Genomic DNA, 18,306 nt, shown 5'->3' on the forward strand with positions numbered 1-18,306 from the left:
GCCTGATCAAGAAGGTCATCGGGATGGGGATGTTGTCAACTATGGACAGATGGTGTTCAGTAAAAAAAAAAAAAATGGGAAGGTCATAGGAGTTAAGAACATTCTTCCCTCCATTGATTGCGGCACATTGATGAAGTGAGCAGTTGATGGCGTTTGGGATTTTTCGTTATTGTCGGCTTTTATTTGATTGTGACATTTATTTTGAATTTTTTTTATTAGTTTTTTTTTAAAGATTTTGTTATGCTTTTGTTAGTATTTATTTTTTCATTTTTTTAATTAATTTTAGGATAAGTTTTAGTTTTTGTAAATAATTTTGTTAAAAATGATTTGGTTTAGTTTTGTTTTTATTAGTTTTAGTATTATTTTTTTTAAACATATGGAATATTTCCTAAGTGCATGGTAAAAAAAAAACATTGTACAGCCGAACTTCTTTGAAAATAAACCCCGAACTCATGTAGGAAATTAATTGACAAAGATTGAAACAAATAACATTTTCGCTTTAATTATTTAGTTTTACGAACATGACAATTGTTTCAGTTTGTTTTCATTTTTTTTTCAAAGCAGTCATTTATGTTTCATTTCCTCAAAAAAATATTTTTTCAACATTTTTATTTATTTATTGTGAGTTTTCATTAACTTCAATAACCTTACCGGTGTAACATCACCAACCAATCACAGGGCACACATCCTGTACAGACGAGCTAGTGTTCACTCTGACATTCACACTGCGTCACAGAGGTGTTCCTAATATTTTGGTGACCTCATTTAGCAACGCGATCATACCAAAATATTATTCCGCTCCTGCTAAGATCTGGCGGAATACAATAATAAATGCTATTGCTACCTCGACTATGTTTTGTCTAGACTGTTCAGGTGTACCTAATGTTATGGCCGGTACGTTGTTGTTTCGTGTCCCGTAAGCACTTTTCACCCCCTTTCGCCACGACCACCACGTTAAGAGCATTCTTTTACGAGGTCACAAGGCCAGGCGTCACAGATGTCTCCTGCAGACACTCACTTGTCTAAACATTGCATCCCCGGGAGTAAGCATTCATACTAAACAATGCGGAATTACAACAACACCCCCACTCCTGCCGCTTCTCTGGAAAAAAGGTTTCATGCTTTGCTTTTTTTTTTTTCATTGTTTTAAGGCTGAATGCAACTATAGAGCGAGTTCCCTCGACTCTTTGATGAAAAGAACGTACACGCTTATCAGCAGATAAGTGGTGTTTTCTGGTTGAAAAAAAAACAACAAAAAAAAACGCTCGCCGTCTCCTTACGTTTCCTGCGATTGTTCAAGAGAGGGGCCTGAGTCATCCTCAGCTTGTTTGCAAAAGATGGGAATGATGCTTTTTCTCGCGTCGCCAAGCCAGAACGGAGGGGAAGAATGGAAACATGCAGTACGAAGCAGTGTGGGAGTAAGTCACACGTGCGAGTCAGAACTAAGTTTCAAGACTTAACCGTCAGGTTGCGAACAAAGACCAAGTTACAGTTGTGGCAAAAAGCCAAGACAAGTTCGGGCGACCGACTAATTTCAAACAAGTCATAAAAAAAAGTGTGAAGTCGTACAATCCTGCCACTTTGCACTCACACTCTGGACTTGCATTTTTTTTTTTTTATTGCTTCCTTCATATCATTTATTGCACTGGTGTCAAACACGGGGCCCGGGGGCCGGATCTGGTCCGCCGCTTCATTTTATGTGGCCCAAAAAAGCAAATATGTATCACTTTCTGTGATTTTTGCTCAAATCTGTCCCAACGCTTCAAATTGTTTTGAGTAATAAATAATAATTTGAGAATTGTTTTCATAGTAACTATAAAACTTGACTTCAGATTTCAAAACTAGGAAACCTTTACATTTTTTTTTTTGAAAACAAATATTTATTTGGTTTAATAACGGCCCTCCGAGGGAAGCCGTAACTGAGATGTGGCCTGTGACAAAAAATGACTTTTCCATGACTTTATCGTTTATCAATTAAACGCATAAACGGCATCAGGCTTAGTCAATGTTTGATCAACTATCGGTTCGCTAAACTGTCAAGTCGATGTGCTTAGCTGTCTCTGTGGCTTTTACAGTGACGGATGACATTAGTTGTTGTTTACTGGAAAAAAAAAAAAGTCGATGCATGTTTCCGGATCTAGATGATTAAAAAAAAAATCTTTTCAGTCTAGTTGTCGTAGTTGCAAACCTCGCGTTGTGCTATTTTTTTTTTTCCGTTGATGTTATCAAAAACATAATCATCGGATCCAAATGGAATCATTTCATCATGTAATCATCGTGCCCCACATCACAGCATACTGGTGGTTTCCCACGTTTGAGGGCATCTCACACAAAAAAAAAAAAAAAAGACGTTTGCTTCCAAAAGCAAAACAAATGTCAGACGAGCAGATTTTTTAACTGCAAACAGGCAAGACTGGTCAAACCAAATCGATCAAGTCAAACGTTGAATATAGACGATGCAGGAGCGCCTGGAAGCAACACGTAATGCAAACAAAAGAATTTGAATGGGCAAAAGGAGAATAACTGAACAGAAATAGAGGTGGAAAAGGATTTCGGGGGCCTTCATTAAAGGGAAATCAGGTCTTTTTTTTTTTTTTTTACTTCGGGTGGGTGGAGCGTGACGCATGAGAGAAGCGATTGCGGTGTTAAACACTAGCCTTAGAACATGGAAGTGTATAATTGGCACCGAGCGAGCTATCCTCTGCATATCTTACGCCTTTTCATCTTGACTTGTTCCTCGCGCTCTCCCTCAAACATCCTCACTCTCTCTCTCTCTTATTTTGCAAATTGATAACCCTTTAAATGAATTACTGTAAATGCATAATATAGGCTTTTTTTTCCTCAGCGTCAGCCCCTGCAGCCAAGCCGGGGATGGAGCATTTATTTCATTTAGAAGTCATCCCACTACACACACACACACACACACACACACACCCCACCCCATATTTTGGTAGCGCATTTAGCCCTGGCTTTCCTTTGCGAGCGTTCACAGCTTGGGGCGCGTAAATGAGAAATTATCCTTGCTGACTAACAAGGCTAACGCCTCCTCTGGGGTGATCAAAAATCAGAAGACGCCTGCCTCCACGAAACGTCGGTGGCTCACGGCGCTACCTGCTGATAGAGCGCTAACCCGACAATCGCCATGAAACGCTTGAACAAAAGCGATCAGGTGTGGAGACGGCAGGGATCCTTTTGTACCTTTGAAAAAATACAAACTTGTAAGAGTCATCAAATTGGCTGCTTGAAAACAACTAGAAAATGAGCTTATCTTGCCCTCTCAAAAGCTTTGCATAAACGTTGAAAGATGAGCACAAGTCGGATTGGAACACACTTGGTTGATGATCCTCCCACTCTCTTGGATGACGTTAGATTCGGGTAGCGTGAGGTTCCAAACAAGCCGCATAGTGAGTAAACCCTCGATTGGAGCGCGAGCAAAGCACACAACAGAACAAGTCTCGGCTGGTTGCGCTTAAGAGAAATTGAACTCAACTCCAGGCCCGGAGTGAGTAATCTGGACGCTGGACAATTTCCCGCTGGGCCGGGGCGGCAAAAGGCCCTGCTCTGATTTGTTTTGAAATCAGAAAATAAAGTGCTTTGTAACATTTAAAGTTAGTATCTGGGTCTTGTAGTTGTCAAGAAGACGCAATGATTTAATACCGAAAGTTGCAAAAATTGAATACACGACTAGAAAAAAAAAACACCACTGTCACGATATTACAGCCTGGCTGCACAAAGTAAAATATTACCGATTCTCTAGTAAAGTACCTTTTGCCGTGTGTCAGTCATAACGTTAGCGTCAATCAACTAAATAGCGCACCGGAAGTGGTGTGAATAAATTTCAGATAAGAGCGCTTAACAGGAAATGTTGCTAATCAGCCGTGTTGCCTAGTGGTAATTTTTTGCCTTTTTGTCCATTTGAATTATTTAGGTTCTCAACGTTGTTCAAACACACTCTGATTCGGAACTCGAAAGCATATCCAATTATAATATTGATTTTGGATTTCAAATATCGTTGGAGGGAACGCTGTTATTTTCTAATCAAAGTGGACCAGTCTGAGGTCTGAAACTCCAAGTCCCACTTGAGCCGTGCTCAACTCTGTGCTGTCCTTTTTTGTTGTTGTTGGGAAGGTTGCTGATGTGGGTTTGGACATCGGGGAGGAGGAGAATAGTGAGGTTACGGGGTTAGTGGGCGAGCTTAAAGAGCCAAAGGGAGGGTGGAAGAAAGGAAAAGAAAGTAGAAGAGCGCAAGGGCCATTGGTCAAACACAAAAGGGCAGCACGAGAGAAGACATTTGAAGTCAGGGTTAAACTAAGCGCACCTTAAACGGGGGGCCGGTATAAGCCGCCCCCCTGCAGGTGTTCCTTTGACACACTTGGCCCGGGTAACTTCGCTCTGATCCAGAATGGAGCCAGTTAAAAAAAAAAAAAAAAAAAAAAGAAGGTGGTGGCGAGGGGGTGTTTGACATCCCGCCGCCACGTCCTCCTATTTTCAGTCTATTACATCCCCGCACGCGTGCTTCCACTCCGTGTAAACACACAAACACGCCGGCAGACGCGGGGGGGGGGGGGGGGGGGGGCAAAACAAATCTGGCGAGGACTGGAGCAATTGGATTATCACCTTTTAAAGGCCGACTTCTTGGCTGACCCCCTTGGGGCGAGAGCGCGCTGAAACAAAACAAGAACATTTCAAGGAAAAACACCCCCCCCCCTTCTTTAACCCCACCCCTCTCAAGGACGGGACCGCCATCATCATCATCATCATCATCCCGGTGAAAAATACACAGGAGGCTGCGTTAATGGACGCCCAGATGCCCTTCGGGGCTCCAATCCCTTTTAGGCGTATTACATCAGACCCCGGTGCGCGATCCCCTGCTTTCTCTTTGGCGCTCGGCTAATCAGCGATGCAACACGGGTGTGTAAAGCCACCATCTAATGAGTAGCGAAAAAGGAGTCACTCCCCTGCTTTTTTTTTTTTTTTTTTACTGTAGTTCAATCGTGATTACTTCCCCTGCAACAGCGCTTCCTCCTCCTTGCTTCTTAATTACGGTCAGCTCACTCAAAGACGCGGCATTGACTTCTCGGCGGTGAGAGGCGGAAAAGTGGGGAGGTGTCTTCGTGCGGGGCGGGAGTGTGGGGGGGGGGGGGGGGGGGGGCGGTTTTAAACTCCTAATGGCACAAAACAGGCCGACATTCTCCTCAGATGGTGTCAGAATAATCTGGCTAATTTCTTCCCCATGTCGGAACATTAGTTTGCAGATTAGGCTTGTTCGTTCGGTTGCGCGCGGCGGGGTATGGCTCAGGTACTTCACGTTAAAGGACAAAGTGAACGCTTCGTTCAGTTTTTACTTCCCTCTCCTGATATCCGTTTGTTTGTCCTAACGTGATCTATCAGAACAGAACAGCGGGTCGGAAGAACGATAGAGCGGGAGAGGGAGAAAGAGAGAGAGCGGAAGGGAGGAAGGAAGAATGGAGCAGAGGGAGCTGATCATTCTCTTTAATCACATTTTGGAAGAGGGCCAGGTAGTCTGCGGTCCTGCGAGGGGCGAAAGAAGGCGAGGAAGGGGGGGGGGGACTAGGGTGAATAAGTGGGAAAGGGGGGGGGGGGGTGAGTAAGGGGATTTCGGAGCAGCTCACTATGGACGAGCACGGCGTGTGTGTTGGTTAGCGTGCGTGCGTGTAGCTGTTCCCGTAAATGCCCCTGAATGCTGAATCCAGCAGGAATCTGGTGTTAGAGCAGAGGCAGGGCAAGATCCATTTTAAAACTATGTGCATTAACTATACTTTTCCCCATAGATTAAGCACTCCACATGAATAATTTAGCCTCTCTTATGCTAATGGGATCATGAAAGTGTAACACACAAACACACACATATACACACACCGTTTCACCACCACACCCCGTAAACGCGTTTTCACCCCCTCGACTCTTCTCGGCTTTCAACAATAACTCCGGCCTTTCCCAACAAAATCATCACACACGCTAGAAAACTGCGCAGTTTTCGTTAGCGTAATGCTAACGTGGAGCAACAGGGTGGGTTGACACCCGCAATTGATGGAAGAAGAGAATTCAAGTTGGGTTGCTTGAAAAACGAAAGCTTGGTGGTTGCATTCGGGAATTTGATTTTGGAGTGGAACAAGAACTGGTTTGAATGGGGAAAATGTTTTTTTCATCTTAAAGATGTGAGTGCAATGAGTCAAACCGAATTGAATAGTTCCAGTATAGATTATGGAGATACGTATCTGATCGTCTTTTATTAGGGAGACGCGCACCCATAGTTTTATTACGAACAAATTTGCATGTGGTTGGAAATCAGAGTCAAATGTAAAATGTTGTAAACTGGCACAATGTTTCAGATCGGGAACGAATCAGTGCTTAAAGAAAAAGTCCAAATGCATCGGAATTAACAGAAAATTCGCGTTCACAAAATTGCCCGAACCGTTTATGGATCGAAATTTTGAACATAATGTAGCATTCCCACGCAAGTCTACGATGGACATCGGAAATCAAACAGTCAGACTGGACATTTTAACAGAAATATGGCAAAATTCTCAAGCAAAAATCTTTAAAAGCTAAAGTGATTCCTTTGAATAATTTTCAGAACAAGCCTTCAAATTTAAACGCAAACCTGTTCCAAAAGTTGAACTAACCAACATTAAGTGATTTCCGTTTTTCTCCAAATGAATCTTGCAGGCAAAATTTTAAAAAGCGAAAGATGACGATAATCGTTTTTAATCGTTTTTTTTTACTGCCTAAGAATGTTTACGATTCTTTTAAAATGTCGCTCTTAATCACAGCAGCTTGCCCAACTTACTTTTGCATGCACAGTATATAAATTAACTACTTTGAAATCTTTCTCCAAAAATTCATACAAAAAAAAAAAACGACTGAACAAAATGTCACGTGACATGCTAACAAACATCTCGCGAGAATACGTCAATTCAAACCGTGACTGGTGAGAATGTCCAATATTTAATACATCAGCGCACACATTCACAACCCACACACACGTACAGTAGGACACATCAAAACGGATGCCCTTGTTTCTTGAGCGTGTGTGGCGTTGACGGAGGTAGCGCGCGGCGTAAAGATTATCAGTGCACAAGCAGCTGGGAGTGAGGGCCATGAAACAGCGGGGCTTGGCTCTGCTTTATTGTTTATCTGTTGTTTATGGGCCAGTGTTCAGCTTTAATTACGACACTAAATTAAAGCCTAACAGGCACTTAGAGGGAACACGCATGCCCACACACACATGAGCACGGATGATGACCCTCGCTTCTTTTCACTGCAGTGTTGCTTCCAAAATGTTTGATTACATTTAATTAGCTCCTGTTATTATATCACAGTATTACGCTCAAGTGTCTCTCTTTACTTTTTGACTGACTTCCACCAAAACAACTGTTTGGAAGCATCGCATTAAAATGTTTCACCATTTGTTTCGGACAAGGCCAGTGGTTGTTAATCTAAACTGGCTACAGTTTGATCTCCTTCGTTCTTACGAGCTGTTTCCCAGGAAATTGTGAGTTACTTAGTGATTCTAACTAGCCTCAAGCCATCCGCACATACATCTAGCTAGCTAGATGGCAAGCTGCCTATGCTAACTATGACAGCAAATGAGCTACCTATGTCCTAATCTAGCCTTAATCTATGTTTGATGGAAAGCAAGTATTTTGTTGAATATCTATGTCCCTCTGTCTCTCTCGCTCATTCTTTCTTTCTCTCTCTGTCTCTCTTTCTCTCTATCCCATTCATACATCTAGCTAGCTAGATGGCTAGCTACCTATGCTAACTATGATAGCAACCAAGCAACCTATGTCCTAATTGAGTGGTTCTCAATCTACGTATGATTGAAACCCAGTACTTTGTTGAATCTCTCTCTCTCGCTCTCTCTCTCTATCCGATTCATACATCTAGCTAGCTAGATGGCTAGCTACCTATGCTAACTATGATAGCAACCAAGCAACCTATGTCCTAATTGAGTGGTTCTCAATCTACGTATGATTGAAACCCAGTACTTTGTTGAATCTCTCTCTCTCTCTATCCAATTCATACGTCTAGCTAGCTAGATGGCTAGCTACCTATGCTAACTATGATAGCAATAGCAAGTGAGCTACCAAGTCTGAGTGACATTCCATGGTAAACTATTAGTGGAATTGTATTAGTTGTGCATTTACAGCAAAAGTCACCGATGACTGTCATTGCGAGACTCTTGTCAAGCGTAAATTGACACAGCAGGTGAGCGCACCGCAAATAGTAGCGCAGAGTAGGGGAGGGCCACCCCGAGAGCTCATCGCACTCCCGCTCATTCACATAAATGTACCACAACAGCATCAGGCCGCGAACCCCCTCTCCCCTTGCCCCCCTCTCCCCTTCCGCTCCGTCCATCCCGGCCCCCTCTGGGGGAGTTGGTCTATCCACAAAAGCGTGGGGATTGTTCAATTGTGGAGAAAATGCTACAAAATGCTTTCTGCCACCCCCGACCGCGGTAAAAAAAAACCTTCGCTCACCACTCAAGTCTTCATGCATAGCTAATAATTACAAGTGTGGACTTGATGCTTTCCTACCTTTCGGAATCAGCTTTTGGGATTAAGCGTTCATGTCTGAGAATGTCAGAGGGTGTTTGTCAAATGTGCACTCAGCGTTGCGGCGGTAACACACGATTGCGGGCACCTCGCTAGGAGAGGAGCGCACATTCATCAAGTTTAACTCCCTGCCACTGATGTTGCGAGATAAGCTTGGGCGCCTTCCAAAAAGACTGTTAATCAAAATGATGCGCAGGGCACGGCATGAGCCGCTGATTTTATTGTGAGCGCCGTCCGATCCACTTGCCTGTTTGTTTATCTACACCACGCACAACACAGGGGAGTCACTCTGCTGTGAACGCACACACATGCGGGCAAAATGAAGAGGATATTTCCACGTGACTTTTGGGATACATCGTCGTACAAGCATGACTTTCTGGATGGGGTAAAAATTAAAAAAAAAATGGATCTGATCTATTTTTGTTTGGTGACTTTATACTAATACTAACAAAATAAATACGACCACATTGTTCAATTTTCATCCTTCATTTGGGGGAATTGAGGCAAATGTTTATTTATATATTATACCAGTGATGTCAGATGGAGTGGGATTAATTTAGAATATTTTTTATTTAGATATTTTCATAATTGTGATATAAATGTCATTTCATTATACTTTATTGCTTTTAACTCTTCTTTAAATATTACTATTTTTTTGACATTAGACATTACAATGATTTAATTCTATTTTTTTTAACACAGAAGAAAAAAAAAGTGTGAGACTGCTGGTTAGTTCAATATATCCTGATTATCCACTCCAATATTTTCCCAGTCAAATGCAAATGAAAAAAATATATATCATAAAATAAATAAAAATATGGAATAAAAGTTTCTGCTTGTGAATAGTCAAACTGTCTATCAGCAATACTTAACAAATGAAAATTTTTTGTGGCAGCCTAAAGTCATGGCGATATTTACCACAACCAATTAATACAGATGAACACACTGTAGTGTATGTCATCTTTTTTTTTTAAATGGCTGCCAATGTTGTTCTAAATCCGATAACTGCAAGTCGGACGTGTATGACTTCATCACCAGTTTGAATTTTCCCAATTTTCTTGCACTCAGTCTTAAAAGTGTGTGTATTGCCAGAAGTTTAACTGACTTCTTCGAGCGCGGCTCCCCTTCCTTTACTTCTTGGCAATAAACGGCTCCTGGAGGAGGTGGCGAAACGCGCTCGCACACTTGTTTAATTGTTTTTTGGCACCGCTTCAGAGCCACACTCGACGCCCAGACTCGGGCGGAGGTGAATTGCGCTGGCAGCAAGCATCCCGAGGCCCCGAGGTCGAGTAGAGAATGAGTGCACCGAATCGTGCTACGCCAAGGGTGCCCAAACTTTTTTTTCTCCGAGGGCCACATGCAGAAAAATTGAAGGATCCAAAGGGCCACTTTGACATTGTTCAAAGCGCTGCTCGTTTGCAAACACAAAGCAGAGCAAACCATTTTGGCTTCTCTCACTGAAATGTGTTATAAGTGAAACATACGCGAAAAGACAAATTGCGTATTTCACCGCACCACCTTGTGTGCTCGCTTAGTGCTAACACACGACGCAAAATGCCATAGAAGGGCTAACAGAAATCGCATCCATGTTGTGTTAATGACAAACTTTTCCACAACTTGTATTTGAAGACCGGGCGGCACGGTGGGCGACTGGTTAGCACGACGGCCTCACAGTGCAGAGGTCGTGGGTTCGATTCCGGCTCCGGCCTACCTGTGTGGAGTTTGCATGTTCCACCCGTACCTACGTGGGTTCCCTCCCACATTCCAAAAACATGCATGGCAGGTCGATTAGACACTCTAAATTGTCCCTAGGTATGAGTGTGAGCGCGGATGGTTGTTCGTCCCACTGGCATATATTCTTTATCCTCTGCGTAAAAACACCAATATTAACACACTTACATGTGACGTTTTTCTGTATTTCATCATCAAATCTATTTGTACTTTAATGTCTTAACTTATTATACCCCCACCCCTTCCCGTGAACTTTTCTTTACGTTCAATATAATTCGATATAATGATGTTAAAAGTACAATATTGTAGATTTGTTTTGTGGGGAAAAAAAAACAGAATGCTCGACATGTGGCCGTGTTGACCAATGTTAGGTTAACTTCCAATTTGGCGTTACGCACACCTTTGCGTAGAGTCGCTGGCAAGAGAAAGTGCATGTTTCTCTTGGAAGCAAGTACTCCAGTGCCCATCTGGCCCTTCCTTTCTGCCTGATCCTCATCCTCACCCCTTTTAACAGGGGCCAAGCTGTTAAAGACCCCATTACTGCGGCGAAGCACACATTTCGCATTTTCTCAGCGGACCCGAGAGCGCGCAGTGCAAATTTTATGTGGGAACGTATCAGGAGATAGAGTTCAGAGGGAAAGGGTGGAGTGGAGTGAGGGGGGGGGGAGTGAGGAGGACTAGCGGTGGCGGGGCAGGCGGGGTGGTAGGATGGAAAAGGGCCAGAGTCGGGAGTCAGCGAGCGCTTGAAGCGTTAACGTAATTGCAAGAATGTGAAAAATGAGGCGGCGGGGCTCTCGAGCGGAGCGAAAGGTCAGAGCGCGGCGCACACAAAACAACTGGCTGGAGGACGGCCTCATTAGACCATTAAATCAGCTGACCCCCCTCTTGCGCCCTTCGAGCCTTCCTACTTTCTCTTCTTCTTCTGCTCTGCTGCTTACTTGGGTGCAGGTGTTGACACGGTATTCATGGATGACGCCATCATCATTACATCTTACTAATGACAAAAAAAAAAAAATGGGCTGAGTCACATGCCTCTTTTCAAACGCATTCTAGGTGTTTTCTTGCCAAACAAGTGGAAAAAAAAGTTGAAATCGGATTATTGAATAAGAAAAACATTCACTTTGATGATGTTTTAAAATACAGTGTTTGTAATATTTTCACTTGCTTTTTTTTTTTTTGTTAATTTTATTTGAAAATGAACATTAAAAAATATCTAGTAAAACATGCTACATTTTTTTTATAGTTTGAGTTTTTATATATTTAAATGTAATAATTTTTATCTTTTCATTGTTTAATAAAAAAATAAAAACATATATATATATATATATATATATATGCAAAATAATTTAATTAATTGCATTTCTATTAAAACTTAAAATAACACTATTAACTGCATCGTGATTGACTTAATTTAAATTAATAATTTTCCTCTTAAAAACGTATATATATATATATATATATATATTTTTTTTAATTTGGTATTTTTTCTATTCTACTTTTGTTTCTTCCGATCATCCTACAGGTGCAAAAAGTCATTTGTTTGACGAGGAGGAGGCGGCTGAAGATGAGGTGGATGAGAAGACTATTATTATTATTATTATTATTATTATTATTATTATTATTATTATTATTATTATTATTATTATTATTATTATTATTATTATTATTATTATCATTGACAGGAAATGTGAATGAGACACTGGTGTCGTTCTTGGCCCGGCGCAAAGTGCCATACCGTAACTGTCTTTGGCCTCGAATCGATCGTCTGTTACTGGATACGGTGCGGATAGGAGTCGATAAGTGCTCTGTGGATTACAGGTCACTTGTACTTATGTGTGTAAGATAATCAATAGGCAGTGCATTTGTTTCTCTCGACCCGTCCCATCCTCATTGCTCTCTGCTTCCTGCATGCAGCAGTCATCTGCTCAGCTGCAAAAGATCAGAGCATCGACGGATCTTCCCGACATTAAAAACAAATTTGAAAATTGTTTTTTGTGTTCGGCATCAGCGGTTTATGCGGCTATGAGGTTCATTTACACTTAGAAAGGAAATTTCTTTTAAATTCATAAATTAATATAAAATATTATTTTTCCACCGTCTTGTTGGCATGAACTAAAAACAATGTTTATCAAAATTTTATAGTGCAGTAAAGACAATTTTTAAAGATTAAATGCAAATATTATGAACCTAAACACTAACTACAACTGATCGTAGCCACAAAATATTTTCAAGTAAAAATTGCCAACTTTCTATTAACTATGATTTCAGTTAAAAATGGCCCTAAATTCTTGAAAAATGAAAACCCTCCATAATAGGATGGATAAAAAAAAATGTCCCCCCCGCGATGGTGGCCAAGCGAAATCCTGGTCCGTAGGCCCGACTCGTCGCGATACGGGTGACCTCAGAGGTCTGCGGTCGGGTAATGGCTCGTCTGAGATGGTCTCAAAGCAGCCCCGCCGTAGAGTGCGCCACCCGTCAATATATTTGATCACTTATTGACAAAACGATACAACAGCCACGCTTTGCTTCTCTTTAGTGCGGAAAGACGATGTGATGAAATTTCCTGCAAAAGCCTGGACACCTGCCAGAAGACACCCGTACTAATAAATACTGTAAACGCGCACATTTTAGGCCACCGGAATTATTTTGGATTTTTTTTATCCGGAGTGCACACGTGTTTGATCGCGTCAAAATTGACAGTGAGCGTGACGAGCGAATGGAGACAGATACATGTGACTGGCGCACACTATCTGTAATACATTCCAATATGTTTGTTTTGAAACGCTTTATTCCCGTTTGGCAGGTTGTGTGGTAGATAACACTAAGGCGTAATTATAGGCTGTTGTGTGCAGTGAACTTAAAGTATTTTTTTTTTTTATGTGAGAGAGAACTGGCAGAAATGCACTATTAGTCACCAGCTTTTGTTCGAGTCCCGAAATAGTAACATTTCTGGAAAGCTATTTTTTTTTTCTTTTTTTTTAGGGGGGGGGGCCATCGCTGGTTTTTGACTGTAACAGCGAATAAGCGCCTTCGTTTTTAGGTGTGACTGTGTTTACATGGACGCCAGTCAAAAGAAGGGATAATCCAAAGGAGCACATGGAGGGAGATGGCTTGGGATGTCATCATACTTGCTGGAAATGGGCGATTAAAAGGCCTTACATGTTGAGGGTGATGCACATATACAGTGGAAAAGCTGAGGTCGGATACAGTCGTGATTTTTTTTTTCCTCCAAATGGAAATAAAGGCAATTGAAATAATCAATTTCATGATCAAATTGCTGTCATTCTAAAATCTTTATTAACTATGCAGGCAATTTAACATTAAAGACGTCAGCCCTAATTTCAATGATAAATGTGGCGATATCATAAAGCATGAAAGGAAGTTGACCACTACTGATATTTAATGCGCAATTTTGTTGACATTCTGTTGCAGATGCGCTTCATGTTTATCCCTTAAAAAAAAAATTTTGTTCATTATAACGCAACCATAAAAAAAAGTTGACCACTGTTAATATTAAACACAAAACACGCCATCTTTGCATTAATGACAGATGAGAAAAGTTGATTCAAATGACTGATAATTAATTTCTTTAAACTTTGTGTTTCCTAATTGTTATACAGGTGTAATAAAATTGTTATACAGGTGTAATAAGCTTAACATTGAAAAGCACACACCAAAAAAATATTTTTATAAAAAATTAAGGTGTAGTATGGCATTGTAGTGGTAGCATCCCGCATTGGGTCTGTTTTTCTTCAGCAACCTCATTTAAGGTAGAGGGATTTATGAACAGTTCCAAATAGCAGTCAGTGTTAGCACAAAAACTTTGGGATTCTGCTAGAAAGCAAAAATAATGTCTGGAAAAGCCGACTTTATTCATTTTAAAAATATATTAATCCGAGACAATTGATATGGACTCTCATTAAACATGAGACTGAACGTGATTGGTTAACTCAAAACAGAGCCATGTCTCAATAAAAACAGGGTGTTCACACTTACGCAACCACATTATTTTCAGTTGTTTTTACTTCCCTGCTTCATGTTTATTTTTTTGTTTGATTTTTCAATTGAGTTGTTTGTAAGTCACATTAAGAGTTGAAAAGGTCTTGAACTCATTTTTATATCACAAAAACTCTGTGTATCATTTTACTTGGGTCAAATTCCGAATTGTACGACCTTCAGCTTCCACTGCATATGAAGGATACATCGCAAATTGTAGAATGTATCAAATATTACTTCTCAATAGGTATAAGAGTGTTAATGCGTCTCTACAAGGGACTCACCTTGCTCGCTGCTGTTGTCGCCGCTCTGCGACGCGTGGCCCCCGCTGGAGGGCCCCGGCGTGCCGGCTGAGTGCGTGGACGTGGCGTCGTCGTGGTCTCTCCAGGACGTCGGGTTCTGGGATTTTCCATGAAAGGGAGAAGAAAGAGAGGAAGACGATTAGTGACATGAGGAAGGATCTATCTATCTGTCTATGTCTGTCTCGCTAGCTAGCTAGCTAGTTAGCTAGCATAACAGATAGCTAGCTAGCTCGCTAGCTAGACATACAGATAGCTAGTTAGCTATCTAGCTAGGTAGCTAGCAAGCTACCTATGCCCTAATCTAGTGGTTCTGAACCTCAAACTCTATGGTTTTGGCGAGCCATTCTCAAACGATCAGCGAAGTTCAATAAACACATGTAGCAAATGTGTGCGCTCAGCTTTTGGCGTCACCACCTACTTTTTGTAACAATGTATCTTTACAAGCAATCCTTTGAGAACGGTAGACATAAAAGTGATTGTAAAGTGCCAATTCCTCATTATTGTGAGGAAACATAACATTTATGTTGATTTCTAGTAAATACTCATTGAGTTTTTAGTGAAATTCATGATTAGTTCTTTGAACTAAATCTTTCACTGAATGCATGTGAGCCATTCACCGGACATGATTCCACACTGAAATAGCTCTTGACACCACATACTTATTCTGCTTTTATTTACTCGCTATTTATTAAAGGGAAATGGTTTCCATCCCCACTGATTTTATTTAATGCTGTCTGCCGAATGAATATTGTTGATTCCATAGCCCTTCGTGTTGCGTTTACACTGCAACTTAAAGAACTTCCATCTACAGATCAAAAATCAAAAGTGACAGTGTGCACAAAAGTCTGCACACCCCCTGATCGAAACACAACACACACGCACAGAAAATACAAGACCCACAAAAGAGAAACAAGCACTGACTGCGGCATCTGGCGATCAGTCAAAATTGCGCAATCAAAGAGCTTCATTAATGCATGAGAACAGAACGCTCGCAATGCGGCGTCCTGCACGACAAGCTCTGCTGAATAATTGTTTAAACACGTACACGCAATGGAGCTCACTTTTTGGCAGCATCTCTTTTTTTTGTGTGTGTGTTATTGTTGTAGCAGTACCGAGCGAGACTTCCGTGTCAAGTGCGAAATACAGAGGTAAGACGTCCAAACACACCACAGCCGCCATTAATCATTACCGCTGTCAGGACTGAAAATACGATATGACAGTGATTCTCCTGCTAATCTGCCAAAAATGTGCACACGCCCACAGAGGCGCACGAGGACTACACGCACACACATATATGCACTCACACGCATGACATAAGGGAGCGAGAAGTATCAACACACGGATGCACACATTCACTTTCATAAATGCAGGTTGAGAACAGGAATGGCACTCATTTCGAAAGCAGGCCTCAGCCAAGGCCCAACAATAACACCGGTTAGCGCTGGAATGTCTCCCGCCTAGCTTAACGGCTAATAACTAAGACAGTATGGAAGCGAAAACGGGCATGGAAGTATTTTTTAAACTTGTTCTAATGTTAATGAAGGTTGGAAATTGAAGTTAAGGTAAAAGTCAACTTGACACCAATCCAGTTTTTATTTTTTTATTGATTCAAATGGAAGTCAGCAAATTTTGTGTACGTCAGCTAGCTACGCAGCTAAAATGCAGCACTGTAATTTAGCCTGTGGTCAACTTTATTTATTTATTTTTTTTTGCTGTGAATGACGGTTAGAAATTCAATCATTCATACATTGCAGTCACTAATGTTGCACATGGCCAACCAAATTTTCATGGTTTCCTCTCACATGGAAATAGCAGCTTTCACGTAAACCAACTTGCTTAGTGGTCAAAGTGCTGCGCTATATGTAAGAGACCGCAAGCAAATAGGAAAAAACGCCTTAACGTTATGTTTTTAGGCAAATTCTACCATCCGTAAAACAGCTAGCTTAGCGGTTACAGCATAAATGTACATCAGAATGAGCTGACAAGTGCTACTTTGAATCGAAATTCAAATTCAATCGGATTTTAGTCCAAAATGACAATTGCCCCAAAATGTCCAGACATAAATCCTCTTCAAATTGTGTGTTATGTCTTGCCCATCCTCAGGGAAATCGGAATCGCCATTTTTCTCTTTTTTTCCTAATCTCAGCAGTTTAAAAGTTTTCATGCCCACGTGCAAATGGCTCTTAAGATGACTTCACTTGTTTCCCTCCCTTCTTCTTCTGCCTCCTTCCCTTCTTCCCCGGCCCACGAGGAAGCCGGCTACTCCGGCTGTTACAGGAAAAGCTTTATCAGTGCCACATGACGGCAGGCTCGGGTTGGAATTTCCTCCGCCGTTTCAGACTGACTGATGGCGTCACTCGCCCAAAAATCGCCAGCCGATACTATAGGGATATTGCGGGAAAAAAAAAATAAAAATGCTTGGCGACTTCGGTTCAAATGTGAGGCTGCTAGAGGGCCCCCGATAGGGGAAGGCCCCTTGAGCGGAGCCCAAGGCAAACAAACACGGGCCTGCACCGAGGCTTCCCGCAAACCTCAACCCACTTCGCAGTTCCCGCCATGCCATTTTTCCTCCCACTTTGTTCGGATTTTCAAACAAGGAGAATACTGTACATACGGCATTTTTTTTATACAATGTTGTCTAATAGAGTGAGCTGTCCTGGAGGAGGACAGTCCCGCATAGTGTGAAGTTTTAGGGGGAGGAAATGGAGGCTATGAGACGAGCGGCTGCCGGGCTCCTCTGGGTGCCGAGTCCTGTTGTGCAGCGAGCGAAGGTCCTTTTATCTGTCAAAGGGGGCGCAGACAACTACACAAGGCCCTTGAACGCCCCCTCCGCCTGCATTCAAGGCTCTCTGAGCGTCAGCTGTTCACCGGATGGCGCTGGGCGAGAAAAAAAAAAAAAAAAAGAGTTTGGAAGGTTGCTCACAAGAGAGACGCGACAATGAAGCCCCGTGCAGAGGTTTTTGGGCCCTTAAAGTGAGCCCAGGGGGAAAATAGGGAAAGTGGTCGGGGCCTCAGCTCACTTTCTGGGCCATTGATCGACAAACGCTCGGATGCACTTCACTAAAGTCTGTTGTCAGGGAGTTCTTAAGTTACTTCCAAGTCAATTTCAAGCACTTTTTAAGGTTGTACTAGCTTGGTTTTCATTGGATTGAAACCAGGGAATAGCCTATTAATCGGTCAGCTGATTTAATTAGAACACAGGTGTCAAACTCTGGCCCGCGGGCCAAATTTGGCCCGCAGTGTAATTATATTTGGCCCGCGAGGCTTCATCAAAGGACTACTATACCATTTTGCATTCTATATGTTAATAGTAACATTCAAAATGATCATAGAAATTTTAAAAACTAAACATTGTTTTGCATTAATAAAACCACTTGTAATAAAAATTTTCAAGAAAAAATAAATCAGCATTTAAATTGTTTTTAAAAAATTTAATTTGTTGAAGTTTTACTTTTCGGCCCACAGTGTATTTGAGTTTGACACCCCTGAATTTGACAATATTAAAATGGGCATTTTGGGTTTTTTTTGCCCATTGGTGCCATTTTGTTTTCTCACACACTAACACTACAACAAAACACAAAAATGCACCCCCCCCAATGGAAAAAAAATCGGAAGATTTTTGACGATTTTTATGTTGAGCTAAAAAAATACAAACTACTACCAAAAATATCAAATATTCTGCTTGTAATTCATATCTT

General features: G+C 41.6%; 1 protein-coding gene across 8 annotated transcripts in view; it reads right to left on the reverse strand.

Annotated features, from left to right (window-relative positions):
* meis2a (Meis homeobox 2a) overlaps positions 1 to 18,306 on the reverse strand; it is a 110,676-nt gene that overhangs the window by 79,931 nt on the left and 12,439 nt on the right. For all 8 annotated transcript variants that reach the window (XM_088314006.1, XM_088314000.1, XM_088313991.1 and 5 more), the window contains exon 7: positions 14,591 to 14,705. In XM_088314006.1, coding sequence (XP_088170132.1) covers positions 14,591 to 14,705 — 115 coding nt within the window. The remainder of the gene's footprint in view (positions 1 to 14,590; positions 14,706 to 18,306) is intronic.

The sequence above is a fragment of the Idiotropiscis lumnitzeri genome, chromosome 1, assembly GCF_059441095.1.
Source record: "Idiotropiscis lumnitzeri isolate Australia: NSW breed Sydney's pygmy pipehorse chromosome 1, RoL_Ilum_1.0, whole genome shotgun sequence".
Lineage (NCBI taxonomy): Eukaryota > Metazoa > Chordata > Actinopteri > Syngnathiformes > Syngnathidae > Idiotropiscis > Idiotropiscis lumnitzeri.